The 15435-nt window shown below is 47.6% G+C and overlaps 1 protein-coding gene across 1 annotated transcript in view; it reads left to right on the top strand.

The window, feature by feature from the left end:
• ZNF395 (zinc finger protein 395) overlaps positions 1 to 15000 on the top strand; it is a 44620-nt gene extending 29620 nt beyond the window's left edge. The window contains exons 3-10 of the mRNA XM_043564953.1: positions 995 to 1200; positions 3129 to 3238; positions 6893 to 7128; positions 7593 to 7693; positions 8431 to 8707; positions 10028 to 10120; positions 11000 to 11103; positions 11401 to 15000. Coding sequence (XP_043420888.1) covers positions 995 to 1200; positions 3129 to 3238; positions 6893 to 7128; positions 7593 to 7693; positions 8431 to 8707; positions 10028 to 10120; positions 11000 to 11103; positions 11401 to 11512 — 1239 coding nt within the window. The 3' untranslated portion in view covers positions 11513 to 15000. The remainder of the gene's footprint in view (positions 1 to 994; positions 1201 to 3128; positions 3239 to 6892; positions 7129 to 7592; positions 7694 to 8430; positions 8708 to 10027; positions 10121 to 10999; positions 11104 to 11400) is intronic.
• Positions 15001 to 15435: the final 435 nt, after the last annotated feature.

Below are 15435 nucleotides of genomic sequence, written 5' to 3'. Positions count from 1 at the left end.
GGCACCCCTTGAGAGAAGTCAGCCTACCTCTCCACCCCTACTATCTAGTCCTCAGGTAGACTTAGAATTCTCTGAAGGGAAAAATTCAGAGTGTGATCAATTCAAGGTAATAGTTGGAAATATATATAGGCAGCAGATATAAAGGACTTCAAAGGCAAGACGGAGTAAGACATCAGGAGGTTGGATACAGATTCCAAATTCATTTGGTTAGAGAATTTAATCCATTTACATTTAAAGTAATTATTGATAGGTAAGGACTTCTATTTTGTTGTTTTCTGACTGTTTTGTAGTTCCTTTCTTCCTCTTGCTGTCTTTTTTTTATGAATTGTTGATTTTTTTGTAGTCACATAGTTCGATTCCCTTCTCTTTTATTTTTTGCGTATCTACTAGAGGTTTTTTTCTTTCTGGTTACCATGAAGCTAACAGAAAACATGGTTATCACAGTCTATTTCAAGATGATAACAAGCTAACTGTAATTGTACATGGATTCCATGATCAGAAAATAATTCCAGAAAATGGCATGTTTGCTCTCTCCATCTAGAGAGTTTATACGGATCTGTTTTGGGAAGAACTGATCCACTGTGGCTAATTTGGGTGCCCAGGTGGGAGCAGGTACTTGAGCTGGGAACATGTACTTGAATTAAAAATGAGTCAGAGATAGGGGCACTTGGGTGGCTCAGTTGGTTAAGCATCCAACTTCAGCTCAGGTCATGATATCATGGTTCATGGGTTTGAGTCCCATGTCCGTCTCTGTGCTGACAGCTCAGAGTCTAGAACCTGCTTCAGATTCTGTATCTCCCTCTCTTTCTGCCCCTCCATTACTTGTGCTCTATCTCTCTCTGTCTCAAAAATGAATTTAAAAAGTTAAAAAAATTAAAAAAATGAGTCATGGAACTAGTTTGTGGCAGGTGGATCCTGGCTCTCACAACTGGGGGCATATGGCATAAGAACTACCAAGTACTGACCACTGGTTGCTCTTTTTTTCCCCCCTCAGGTTTATGTGTGGTACGGGGGTCAAGAGTGCACAGGACTAGTGGAGCAACATAGTTGGGCAGAGGACAAGGTGACTGTCTGGCTTTTGGATCAGAAGTTACAAATCTGCTGTAAAGCGGAGGAGGTGTGGCTGGCTGAGCTGCAGGGCCCCATTCCCCAGGCACCAGCCTATAGGCCTGTCTCCAGGAACATTGATGTCCCAAAGAGGTTTGTGTGGGAGCGCTTGGGCTCTGGGCTCTGGAAGTCATGTGGGTGGTGAGGTACGGGGTTGTGGGATGTCTTGTGATGGGAAAGGAATGTGAAAGTCCTAGCTGTCTAGTTGTCAAGATACTGGACAAATGGGATACAGAGAGGGGGCATCCTTTCAAACAAACAAACAAACAAACAAACAAACAAACCCAGAATGGCGTCTTTTCTTCCCTGTAACTCTATTATGAGTGGTATATCTTTGGCATGGCTAAGGGCTATTTTTGCCCCTTCATTCTTAAATTAAAATTAGTAGTTTTTCATGATGAAAGACGGGAAAAATGGCTTAGATCAGGAGTCAGCCAACTTGTTCTGAGTGGGCCAGATAGTGAATCATGTAGTGTGTGGCCCAACCAGTCTTTGTCCCAACTACTTAGCTCTGCTGTGGCAGTGTGAAAACAGCCACAGACAGTATACAAAGGGCATGGCCGTGCTCCAATAAAATGTTACCTATGGACACTCAGATTATAATTTTATCTAATTTTCTTGTGTCACATATCAAGAGAGAATTCTTTTATTTTTAGGACCATATAACAATTGTGCCACTCTTAGCTTATGAGCTGTATAAAAATAAGCAGCAGAGCACGTTTGTCCCACAGCCCATAGATTGCTGACCCCTGGCTTAGATCTTCAAAACCGCTGATGAGTGAAGAATGCCTATTTTGCTCTAGAATTTTATGATACAATTTTCCCCCAAGAATGAATGTAATTCATATATATATATATTCTCATCTCATATATATATATATATTCTCATCTCCTAATTTCTATATTATATATTCCATTGGTCTTGTAAGACTAAGAAGGAAAATTGGCCAGTGGGGATTGCCGTATGTTCAGGGTGTACAAGTAGTCAAGCCCCATTCCATTATTTCTGTGTCTGTCTGTGAGTACTACCCTTGTTGACAGCATATCCAGTGTCTTCAGACCAGACCAGAGCAATAGTATTTGCTTGTGAATTCAGTAGAACGCTGGCAAAGAAATTGTTTTGTTATTCTATGGAAATAAAAATTCAAAGATCACACACAAAAAGGGGATGCTAATATGTTTACTATATTACTCGTCTTGGTTTAGCTGCCTCAAACATGGTCCCAGATTTCAGTGGATCTGAACTGTAAAGAAAGAATTAATATAGTCCTTTGAAATAGATGAGCCACCTAGAAATTTACTTCAGAATAACTTTTCATACATTGGCCGTTATAGACAGCTCTAAGTTTATTTCCACATAATGTTTGTATGGATTTTTAAAAGTCCATATGGATTTTTTAACATATGGATTTAAAAAAATTACATGTAAAATTTTATAGACCTCTGGTTTCTAAGCATTGAGATTTACCCCAGGAGATTTAGTGTTTCTGGTTTACTTGCTCATTGGCTTGTGTACTACGTTCAGGAGCTATCAGAACACCTCATCATTTTTCTTAAGGGGAAGGGAAAAGAACTGGTTAGTGTAATTGCACCTTTCTTAAATTTCAATAGAAGATGAGGAAAGGAGGGTAATTTTAGTGCCTTCGAATTCCAGCAGGCGTCTTTTATCCCTGTGGTTGATTTTATTGCTTTTGCTCTTCTTCCTTTCCCCCAAGTAAAATTCTCAATTTTAAGCCACAGTTAGAGTTACAAAGTGAATTTCGGGGACAGTGGCGCTGCCTCCAGGTGTCAGCAATGGCATGGGGACCGACCTGCTTGCATTGGAGTTGACTGATACTAGAAATGCAATTCAGATTGGGTATTTTTCATGAAGAATGAGGAGAGAGACTTTCATGCTTTAGTTAGCACGCACACTGGCTGAGTGGAATGGGGGTATAGAAGGGACAGTCCAGAAGTGCAAGCCGATCATGCTACCCGCTGTGTCAGGAAGTAACCTTTGGCATTTACCCACTTCAATCCAGGAAGTCGGATGCAGTGGAAATGGATGAGATGATGGCGGCCATGGTGCTGACGTCCCTGTCCTGCAGTCCAGTCGTGCAGAGCCCTCCTGGGGCTGAGGCCAACTTCTCTGGTGAGGAAGGGGTCCCTGGTGGGTACTGGGTGTGGCACAGGCCCACCACTAACTGCCTCTGCTTAGACCAGCCAATTGCCTGGCAGTAGGATTTCCGGAGTCTCTTCTCACTTGCATCTCAGACTGGCTGAGTGGCATTGAGTTAGATGCTTCCATTCTTTTTCTTCAGTTTCCTCAGCTGGGGAGGAGTTTCCTGGTGCATTGTGAAGATGATTGAGCATGAGGCTGAGCCACACTGGCCACTCGAGTAAGTTCTTCTATGGGAGTAAGTGAGTGAGGCACTTTGGTGGGGGCCTGAACAAGGCCAGTAGAGGAATATTTAGTTCACAGAGAAACTTACTAAATGGTCCCCTAGTGGCCTCAGAAGATTCATGCCCCCATTCCAAGTGCCTAATTCAGCCTTGTAAATTAGTGCGGGCCTACAGGCCAAGGACCTGGAATAAATGAGCTGAAGTCTAACAAATCCAATTGCTTAACACAGAGCAATAGTATGACTTCACAGAAAATTCCTGAATTAAAAGAAAATCCTTCTGGTGCGACCCCTAAAATATATATGATCAGTAATATGGGAGGAAGAAGGGTTGCCTTATGTTAGTAGTTTGACCAGACTGATAGTGAACCTGAAGTTGTTTTTGAACTTCATTATAGGGCTGGCCTAACTTACTCCCAGGGAATAACTTTTCTTCATTGGTGACATCTAACTGAATTGTAGGCTACTTAAAAGCTTACAGGAAAATATGAGTTAGCTGTGAACACTTGTCAGGAGGAAAGTGGCCTTTGCAAGTATCCCTCATAAGGAATTTCCCTAGATAGAAGGTAAATTGAAAGGTGTGGTAAAGCAGGCTCACTTCCTTCACCCAGAGCCTGCCAGACGGCACCTATGTGTGAAGCTGAGCATTGCACACCTGCTCTGTTAGTGCCTGGGAGCTGCACAGGCAAAATGGGGAGGAAAGGAAAGGAGCCAACTTTAAGTTTTTTAGGAAATTCCACAAGTTCCGGAGATCCAGGAGGAAGATCAGGAAAGTGTCATAAAGGCAAAGAAAATCATTGACTCCAATTCCCATCAGGTCGTGTGCGTCTTGTGTGTGTATCATACATAAGTACACGTTCACACACACACCCCAGCACCAACATTAGACACATCTAACTGATAATATGCCGTGATCCTGATATCTTAAGTCCCAGTTTGACAGACATTTTTAATGGTCTATTAAAGATTTTTTTTCCATTACAATATATTTCTGATCTTATGGTTGAAGTCAGTGGAAAAATAAGGTTCCTTGGCAGCTAATTATATTGAAGTATTTTGCCAGGTGAGGTCTATGCCTTGCTGTAATAATCACGGGTACTATTTGCACAGAAACCACGTATTCTCTTTGTTCTCTGTACTGTTGGGATGGCTGTGTGTGTGTGTGTGTGTGTGTGTGTGTGTGTGTGTATGTGTGTGGAACAGAGGGACTTCTACACATTTCTGAGAAATTCACTGTAAACTCTCATAGCTGTGCATTTGCAGAGGAGCGCTTTGTTTTCATGGTATAGAAAATCTGTTACCCTTGCCCTAGAAGATCTTGTGATCTAAGGTAGAGTCATTTATGTTTATCTTATAACATAGAGATTAATGTATGATACTACATTTTTCTTTTGTTTTTTGTTTTTCTCCTATTGTATGTCAATTTTCCAGTTCCAGTGTTTGAGCCATTTGGGCAGTTCCTGTGTGGAAGCCTATTGTACTATAGGGTGAACCTGCCATTTGACCTGCCCTTTTTCTCCAGAGGCCTGGTCACACTAGATGCAGCATTCTATTCCCTGGCCTGTCTCTCCCTGATATACATGTGTGGGCCTTGGACCTGTTGGCCCATTGGTGGCTTCTGAGTTCTTCCCTGAAGGGTTATCCTGTTTTAAGCCCTACATGTGCATGTTTTCAAGACATGGGTCGCTTCAAACTGGGTTTTCAAGAAGTCATAGCTTTGAGACTTGACAGTGATACTTAGGGAGGGAAGAGTTCCTCCATCCCATTCTCTTCATTTGGAGGAGAGCCTGCCTTGGAAACACGGAATGCTGGGAATTTCAAATGTCTAGATTAGCCTAGAAGCAGGCTAATCGAGCTTGGGAATCGAGCAAGATGAGAGAAAAGCATTACGGTTTTTATCCTGACCAAGGGATGTAGTAGTTGACCTTAGAATCCAGGGTAGGGCAGCTGTTTGGAATGGCTACCCATGCCAGCAGGTGGGACTTTAGGGGACATGGCCATCATATGACACATGTCACAGTTCCCCGCTACCCCCTTCTCTTGCTATTTCTGTGTCTCAAAATTTCACATTCTCCTGTACTATAAATTAATCTGGATTTATGGCCTCGTCATGGAGAGTCTAGGTTGGATCTAAAGCAGCAACAGGCAGTTGTTTGTTTGTTTGTTTTAAATGTTTATTTATTTTTGGGGCAGAGAGAGAGGGGGACAGAGGATCCCAAGTGGGCTCTGCTCTGACAGCAGCGACCCCCATGCAGGGCTTGAACTCATGAGATCATGACCTGAGCCGAAGTCTTGTGCTTAACCAACTGAACCACTCAGGCGCCCAAGACAGGCAGTTTATAAACTGAAAATTGCACCTGTCTCCCTGTGGTCTTCTTCCTGTCTAGACGCACCACTGGGAGCAGGGGAGTGGGTTCGGGGCTGTGTTGGATGGAAGGGCCTCCCCGTCAACTCATGATTAGTTTGAACTGGCTTTGCCACTCCATGGTGGGGCAGGGGGAACCCTAAAACCTCTCATTTCTGAGCTCTGGTAAAAGGATCCCTGCTCTACACTACTGGCCATTTCTTACCACAGCCACGTGGGTAATCATTAACCGACAGACACACACTGCAACTTTGTTTTATGTATTATTAATAGAAAGATAACGAACTCTCAGGAGTTCGTCTTTCCTTCTCCAGATGTGTTGCTTGTGGATAAAAGCAGGAGTCACCCAGGCTGTAGCTAGTCTAGTAAATGTCACACCTCTTGTAGCCATAAGAGCTGGTGCAACTGTTTTTTCATGTGCAGGTTTTGAGGGCCTTCCTGTGTTTAAATTCTTGAAAGGCATTTTTCAAGAAAGCCTGGCCCAGAAGCCCTTAAGTTGGCCTTGCCATCTGACTCTGCTGCTGGAGGAAGGATCCCACATGAGATCCAGCAGGCTTGTGGTGCAAGTTCTCATCAACCCTTTCAGGCCTAGATGCAGGAGGAGGGGCTCTCCCTCCCCACACCCCAGTCTCCTCCCTGCTTTTCTTTTTAACATATAAAGTGAGAAATACATTTTAATTAGGTTATCTTTCTATTAACAACACATAAAACGAAGTTACAGTGTGTGTATGGCGGTTAATGATTACCCACGTGGCTGTGGTAGGAAATGGCCAGTAGTGCAGAACAGGGATCCTTTACTGGAGCTTAGAAATGAAAGGTTTTAGGGTCCCCCCCCCCCCCCCCCCCCCCCCGCCCATGGAGCGGCAAAGCCAGTCAGAGCCAGAGCCAGGAATTGGATTCAGGAACCCAGACTGCAAACTAGAATTTCATGGTCTCTGACTGGGGCTGTTGGTCTGGATCTGGTGTAGACAGAGGTGTGCCAGAGGTGTCCCCTGCCTGGGGATAGTGTGTGAGCGCCCTCTGTCTTCTCTCTGGTCAGTTTCCCGCGCGGCCTGTGATCCTTGGAAGGAAAGCGGTGATGTGTCGGACAGTGGCAGCAGCACCACCAGCGGGCACTGGAGCGCAAGCAGTGGCATTTCTACGCCCTCACCTCCCCACCCCCAGGCCAGCCCCAAGTATTTGGGGGATGCCTTTGGTTCTCCCCAAACTGATAACGGATTTGAGACCGATCCGGATGCTTTCCTGTTGGATGAACCAGCTCCACGCAAAAGAAAGGTATGTGATGTGGTGTGGGGCTGACGTCAGCTTGGGGCTGGCTTTGGAGGGTATGGGGGGCCCCCCAGGTCCTGGGTGTTCTCAGGCTCCATCCCATTTCGGTTTTCCTTTGTTCCTCTGTTCCGTCATGATATCCCCAGGAGCCCACTCCTCCTCTTTTATGCTTGTTCCTTTTCACCTCTGCCCTGAGCCCTGCCCTCATTGCTGCTCTCACATAGGGCCTGTGTGTAAGGGCCTCTGACAGGGTCTTACCCACATCACGAAGCACTGGTGTTGGCAGTGGGACCGAATCCTGGGACCAGGCTCTCTGCCCCTGCCTGTCAGTTTCTCTGGTCCCAGGGAGTCCCTTCCCTAGAGCCTTTTGTTGGCTTGTGTTTAAAGGCAGCTCAAGTCTCCACTGGATGAGGGTGAGGAGCGGGGAGGGGAGGGGCACATCCCGATGCTCCCATCTTCCTTTCTCCTAGAACTCTGTGAAGGTGATGTACAAGTGCCTGTGGCCAAACTGTGGCAAAGTTCTGCGCTCAATTGTGGGCATCAAACGACACGTCAAAGCCCTCCACCTGGGGTAGGTATCAAGTCCGGGGCATCTTTGCCTAGAGACCCACTCGGGTGTTCCTCCAGCCTGCCACCCACAGCCAAGAATGGTTCTGAGAAAACTATTTGCTGAGAATACCACCTGGTGCCTATCCCCGACCCCTGTGTCTGGCAAAATAGCCTGTTGGAAAGAGATCTGTGCTTGGAAGGGAAGACCCTCTTCTCATGGTGAATGATGACGCCATTCATGGGGAAGGAGCGCCGCCCATCCTGTGGACGTGTCTTCCTGCCTCACTGTAGGGGGCAAGATGTTTGAATTCTGGGTAGAAATTGGGTAATTTGACGACACCTCATTGCGGGTTCTGCACCTGCTTCCCCTCAGGGAGCTGGGCTCCATTAGCTCTGACTCCCCGGAGCCAGAGCTGCTCAGGGAGGTGGAAGATGATCCCCCAGCCCTCTCCCTTGTGGAGAGAGCATGACCACAGGTAGGTGGGGACCGGAGGGGACCCGGGGCAGAGCCAGATGACTGTTGCAGGAAGAGAGACACGTTCTATGAGAGGAGGAGCCTGAGGTGCCAGGAAAAACCGTGTTCAAGCACGTAATCCTCTATGACACCTTCTGGCGTCCCAGGACAGGGCCTTCTGGATGTTCTCGCGGGCTCCTTCCCTGACTTATTGGGTGGGCCTGGGCAAGTGCTCTTCCCTCTTCTGCCATGCATTTCCCGAGGCAACTTGTTCCTGACCCTCACTGCATCTCCTTCCCTCACAGAGACACTGTGGACTCCGACCAGTTCAAGCGGGAGGAGGATTTCTACTACACAGAGGTGCAGATGAAGGAGGAAGCTGCCGCTGGTGCCCCCACAGCTGACCCAGCCCCAACCCCCAGCATGACCAGCCCGCCCCTTGCTCTCCTCCCACCACCTCCTCCCAAAACCCAGTCCTCAGGCCCAGAACACCCTGGCCTGGAGTCTTATCTGCCCTCTGGTGCTCTCAGCAAGTCAGCTCCTGGCTCCTTCTGGCACATTCAGGCCGACCATGCATACCAGGTATGAGGCTGGGGCACATTGGGAGCTCAGCCGTGTGGCCGTAAAGGATGTTTGGTGTCTGACATGTCACTGGCCAGCCTGACCGAAGGCTGAGCCCTTTGGCTAAATTGCTGATCTCTAGCTTCTATAAAGAGGGAAAGAAAAATGACTTCACACTCAACAAATGTGGGAATTCCAGAGTTCTGCATCAGTGGCTGTCATGAGTAGTCACTAGAATCTGGCTGAATCCCTGAGTAACCAGGTGGATGGATTTGGACTGGGGAATCGTTACATCACTGGTTATAAAAGTGGATGGAATAGTGCAGTTGGGTTGCCCAGAGTAAATCTGTAACTTCTCTAAAATTGTGTTACATTAACAAACAATCCAGCACCCTTTGTTTTGAATACCTACCGTGTGTCAAACATTGGGCTAAACTTTTTAAATAGAATAAGACATAGTCCCCAACCAACCTTGTGAAATGCATGGTTTAGCTGGAGAGAGAAATAAATATGTAAGTTTAATTGAGTATAATGAGTGGTCAAAGTACCTTACGAGAGGCATGAGAAATTGCTGTGGGCACAGGAAGAATCACGCTGTTATGCCCACGTAGCTGGGAAAGTTGTCATGGAGGGGGTTACATGTAGGATGGTCCACATAGGTACTCTGAACACACAGTTTGCTTTCTGGCATTTTTTCCCTTAAAATCCTTTTATGCCTTCAGCTTGGTTTTATCAGACTCTAGGGTGATTTACACGTTAGTAATTAAAAAGCAGTGCTCTCAGTCAGATAGCCTTCACAAAATGAGCCAGCTCTCCTTCTCATTAGAATGAGTGGCTGCCTGGTTAGTTTATGTTTGGCCAACTTCAGGAGGCCCTTCGGGCAGCTGGCTGACCCTGCAAGTTGGGACCTATAGAGGGTGGCTGCATCCGGGCTTCCAGGAGAGTGTTGCTGCTTCCCAGTGGTTGCCTGGGGACATCATATACTTGGTGCAGCAACACCACCTGTGCTCAGAAGGGTTTTGGACTGCTTCGGGGAACTGCCTGTAGCATGTTCTTGGTAGGTGAGCCAGCTGAGAAGCTAATCGACTGTGATGATTCAGTCATGGGGCTGGCCTGAAGACCAGCTCTCAGAGAAGGGATCCAGCAAACAACTGGAGCCAGGGACTAAGGAGGGTATCAGAGTTGGGCTCGCTCTGCCGGGAGCAGAGTATTCGCGTGCACCCCCGTCTTTTCCTCTTGGAGGCCCATGCTCTGTGGTGGACCGTGAAGTTGCAGGGAACATGGGCGGACTTGCTAGCTGCCTGACTGGGCTCCAGGCTGACCTGCTCTCGTCTCTGGCAGGCTCTGCCATCTTTCCAGATTCCTGTGTCGCCACACATCTACACCAGTATTAGCTGGGCTGCTGCCCCCTCCACGGCCTCCTCCCTCTCTCCGGTGAGTGTGCCTATCTCTGAGCCCGTGGGCCCCCCTGGGGGTAAGCCTCCGCATGTTACCAGTGCTGGAGGCCATCTCCCGCACTTGCCTCCAGTGCCCAAACTTCCTGAAGGCCCCCATACACTCTCCCCCTTGCTTGCCCTCCCTAGTGTGTCACAGCCCTCCTAGGAGGTGCAAGGAGTGTGTCTGCAGAGGAGAAGCCAGATAAAGCAAGTTTACTGCCTAGGAAGTCACCAGGCGGGTCTGCAGTCAGTGCCCTATTGAGCTCTGAGTGTGGGTGGGTGCTCGTTAAGGTTTCAGTGTGGAGAGAGAGGAGGGCAGAGAATATGGAGGAGGTGGGGAGGATGAGGGGAGGAGCATGAAAGAAGATGGGTGCTAGTGGGGGCACTGGGAGGACCGTGGCCTTAGGTGGCTTGCCTCTGAGCTAAAATAAATCAGATGTCCTTTTGAACCACCCATAGTGGTCGTGGTCTTAAATATTGCCTACAGGAAGGCATCACACATTGTCAAACCTGGGTGCCTGAAGGTGGCTTTCAGGCAGCACAGTCCCTCCCTCGTCCCACATGTGGTAACTCCATCTAAACCTGCAGGGAGCAGCCCACCAGGAGACCAGGTCAAGAGCCTCCCCTGTTCAGGGCACTCACTCTTTCCAAAATGTGGTTTAAAGGCCTGTCCCTCACTCTGCAGCCTTTCCTCCCTACCTGGCCCCTGCTCACCTGTGCCTGGAATATCTTACCAGGGAAGGCCTCCTGCCCTCCTGCCACAAAGAGGGGCTTGGCGGGTGTGGCTGACTTTCCGGTGGGATGGTTGTCTCTCCTTTTGCTTCTGCCCTCATGCCCTTGGCCTGTGCTTACGGCCTCTCTCTCTCCCCATGGCCAGGTCCGGAGCAGGTCACTAAGCTTCAGCGAGCCCCAGCAGCCTCCACCTGCAATGAAATCCCACCTGATTGTTACTTCTCCACCCCGGGCCCAGAGCAGCGCCAGGTGAGACAGTTTGCTCCGTGGCCTCCCTTCTGGCTTCTGTCCTCACTGTCCCCACTATAAGTGTGGGTTCTGAGTCCACCAACCCTAGTCTCCTGGGTTAGTTCCCCCAGGGTGGCTGGGGGTGAGGAGGTGGGGGTGGATGCAGGGGAGGGTAGATGCAGGGGCGGCCTTTGCTCCTCTGGCCCCTTGGCTCTTGCCCTTCCAGCCTCTGCTGGTTTGCTCAGCCTCTCGCCTGGCCACTGTCCAGGTCTGCAGCCACCACTGCATGTCTGTATCCTCCTTACTCTTTTTTGCCAGGAAAGCCCGTGGGGAGGCTAAGAAGTGCCGCAAAGTGTATGGCATCGAGCACCGGGACCAGTGGTGCACGGCCTGCCGCTGGAAGAAGGCCTGCCAGCGCTTCCTGGACTGAACCCGCCCTGCCACCGGCTCATCCTCCCTGCTCCCTGCCCCCACCGGCAGCCAGGCCGCGAAAGACAGACGCGTCCCATGCCCTCTGCAGAAACCTAAACGTTAAAGAGTGGACATTGGGAGTTTGGGTTCTATTGGCTAAGGTTTAATACGTAAAACATTTCCCCCCTCCCTTTTGGGAACATTTGAGTTTTTAAAAGAAGAAAGGAAAATACTCCCCCCGCACCCCTAAAATAGGAGAGAGCCGAAACTGACCAAGGGTATTCTGCAGTGAACCAGAGACCAAAGAATTAATTACCCTCTCTTTCCCACGTCTCTGTCTAGGGGATTAGTTTGCATGTATCAAAAGAAGGAACAGCTCATTCTGTTTTCCTGCTGAGTTGGTGAATTCTTTGCTTTCTCAACTCTTCCAGAAGGGACTGTGAGCAAGATGAATTTACTTTTCTTAAAAAAAAAAAAAAAAAAGAAAAGAAAAAAAAGTTTCTGGCTGATGACTCCGAGAGCAGGACCTGCTGTGGTTGGTGGGGGGGATAGTGGGGGTATCTGTGCACTTTTTAAGGTGCAGCCAGCCCCTCTTCTCCACCCGAATCCAGGAGAAGGGAGAGCCTGTCCTCACCGAGCAGCTTCTATGGAAGTAAAAGGAAAACCCTTTCTTGATGACAACTGTTTGAATCTGGGTTCTCTCTGAAGTTGGGTTGCATCCCAACAAGTATTGTATGGCTTCTTCTTAAAGCCCAGACTAATAGGTTTTTAAAGACTGTCCCCAAATAGCTGAGCCAAAAGGCTATACGAATTCACTTTTTGAAATGTGGCAGTTAAACACTACCTTGATCATTCTTTCCTCTGTTCCTTGAGGAAACACTGGAGGGTTTTAGTGTTCGTGAAAGCCCTCTGCTGTTACCTGAGTGAATAAACTCCCTCTTGATGTTCCTCCCTCCAGTTATGGAGGTGACACCTTTAAAACACTTTGTTTTCTTTTCCCAGTGTATTCAGAAGCCTTTTATCTGATTCAAGTTCCCTTTCATTTGGGTGAGAGACCCCACCCCCACCCCTGTGCAGGTTCCTCTTTGTCTCTGGCTTTACCTGGGATTTTCCCATTCCCTCTGAAGGCTGCAGTTGGGGCTGGCGTGGGGGATGGAGAGAAAAATAAAAAGAGAGAGAAAGGTAAGTGGCAGCTTGCCCCCATATTGGAGCGCGAGTTGGCAGGTTCCCGAGTTTTAGGTTGGGTCAGAGGGCCTGGGAGAATGTGATAGGACAGGACTCTGCCATCAATGCAGGAGGTCTCTGGAATTTTATCAGTGTTGGTCCAGTTCCTGAAATGGGAGGGTCAGTTTGATGTGGTGTGACCTTCTCAGAGGTATCTGCTGAGCACCATTTCTTGCCTGCAGGTGGGAGGGGGAAAGTTAACTCTGAAGAACTCTCTGGAGGAGGGGTTGGGTTAGCAGCTCCTAGTGCTTTAGCCCTTGTTTCTGGAGGCCTGAAGAACTGAGAGCAGCCTGGATTGCATTGCTTGGGAAGTAAATATGCAAAACTATTCTTGTTGATGAGGGAGATGTGGACGGGGAGCTTGGGGCCCTGCTGATCAGTGCTTAACTAGGACCAGACAAGCTGAGACCTCAAGGGAGGTCATGTTTTGTTTTGGGGCTCCCCTTTCTTTTAAGCCTGACTTGTTTGGGAGTTCATCAGGCCAGCATGAGCATGGCCACTCGGTGCCCAGCTGTCTGGGGTCCCAGTACTGCACTTATATCCCTGAGGTCGGGGGCTCGAGAATCCCACCAGACCACCTATCCTGGGGCTGGGCAGCAGCATCCGTCCCCTGGCTGTAACCAGGCCATCCTCTCTTACTCCCAGGTGGAGATACTGGCCTACTGAGGATCCTTTGGCCACTGCATGTGGGACTTGTGCAGGTGCTTGTCAATCTGTGACACACAGAGTATTAGAAAACCCGCCAACCTTAGAAGCATGGTGTTGTGAAGGGTGATAGTGACCCGGGTTTGGTGATGGAGGGAAAGACACTCATTCATAGGTGTCTTTGGTGGTAATGGGGTATATTTTTATAACTTAGTAAAAAAAAATGTGGAATCTGTCCCTAAAGCTAGAAACCAGGCCAGCAAGAGGTGGCCCAGTGTCCTTCTTCTTGTCCCTTCTGCCGCCCTGAGAATTAAAAGCTGATGGCAGGTTGTGGATTGTCCTGACTGCTCACTTCCCTCGTTCATCTTCAGATCTTGGTGAGGGGAGGGAGCTTCTGAGACGTGAGGACTCTGCCCAGCAGCATCCTCCCCTCTCTTAATCAGGCTCTTGTTGAGTCTTGTCTTCAGAAAAGCTGTTTTCATTTTCCCCCTCAGTTTGGACCGTATCGATATAACTGGACAGCAAGACTTCCTCTAAGTGAGGTAGGCTTCTCATGTCCTTGGTACACAGGGCAGAAAAGGAAGAAGAGAGACAAGAAATGGATGAAACAGTTTAAAAACTGAGGTGGCTTTTTTTTTTTTAATGTTTTATTTTGGTGCAGCTTTCCCCTATCTGTATTTGCTCCTCTCTCCTTTTCCATGGTGATGGCCTCCTCTAGCCTCTGCCCTCTCGCTCCATCTTGTGGCTGTTGTGTTCTTGACATGTGGTCTGTCCTTGGGGTTGCCCCGTTTGTTCTTCTCGGAGGGTGGGGGTGGCTTGTGAACTGATCAGCAATTTTGCCTGTTCTCTACATCTTTGTGTCTCTCCCTGCTCCCCAGCCCACCTGGGCAGCAGAATCTGATAGGTCAGGTGCCACAGGAGTGCATTTGAAACTAACAGGACTGATTTTTGAAAGAAGTGATGTTGGGAAACCCATTTATTCCAGGGATGTTGACCCTATTCAAAGTATTTCTTGGAATTTACCTTTGGAGTCTGTGGTGCCTGCTTGGAATAGCCTTAATGATACTAAATCTGTACCTATGCTCATTCAGTGCAGAGTCTGGTGAATGATGTCTGTGGTCAAGTGAGATCACAGGCGCAAAGCTAATGGATGGACCAGTGAGGAAAATTGCTTGGATATATGTGGTTCTTAAGCTGGCTGTGAAAGCAGGTTTGTAATTTCAGAGAGCGTTTTGAGTGATAGCCACATTGTGATTCTAAGCCTATAGCTTGACTCCTTGGAGGACATTATTAATTTGGATGTGGAAACTCTGATTTGTTTGAAGAAATCTGTCCTGTTACTTTCTGGACCTCCCAGGTTCTGACTTAACCAGGGGCCAAAAAGAAAAAAAAAAAATAAGAAAGAAAAAAAAAAGAAAAGAAAAGAAAAAAAAAAACAAAAACAAAGGAAAAAAGGAGAGAGAGAAGAGGGAGATAAATCCCATCTGTGAATTTGTCTTATTGGCGCCTTTTCCCCCAGCTGTCTTCCAAGTATTATTTTTACTGTTAAAAATTTTTTTAAAAAAATGTGAAATGTAATGTTTTTACAGCAACAATATGAAATATATTTTATAAGGAATAAAATGGTACATTGTCTGATTTAATGTGTGCCTGTCCCTCTACCCCTTCCCCCTACAAAGGATAAGATTACTGTTGTTCTTGGTGTTAAACAAATGGTGGCATGTGGGCAAAGCGTACACATTCATTCATTCATTCATTCATTAGCTTATAATAACGATAGGGACCAGGGTCCAGGCCAAGTGCATACATGAATAACCAAGTGCTGACCTAAATGATCCAATGAGAGAGTTACTACTACTATTCCCATTTTACAGATGAGAAGAGGGAAGCACAGAAGTCAAATAACTTACCCCAGGTCATAAACTGTGAAATATCGGCATTAAGATTGTAATCCAGGTAGGAACCATTTTATATACTGCTTGTATTGACAGTGGGGAGCGTGTTCTTGGCTATATCCCTGAGTTGGTTGAGGAGTTGGCAAATGACTTAGGAAAAAATAAATCCTTTTCTGCT

The sequence above is a fragment of the Prionailurus bengalensis genome, chromosome B1 (genome assembly GCF_016509475.1).
Source record: "Prionailurus bengalensis isolate Pbe53 chromosome B1, Fcat_Pben_1.1_paternal_pri, whole genome shotgun sequence".
Lineage (NCBI taxonomy): Eukaryota > Metazoa > Chordata > Mammalia > Carnivora > Felidae > Prionailurus > Prionailurus bengalensis.
Note: the sequence above shows the minus strand (reverse complement) of the source record. Positions and strands in the feature narration are given on the sequence as shown.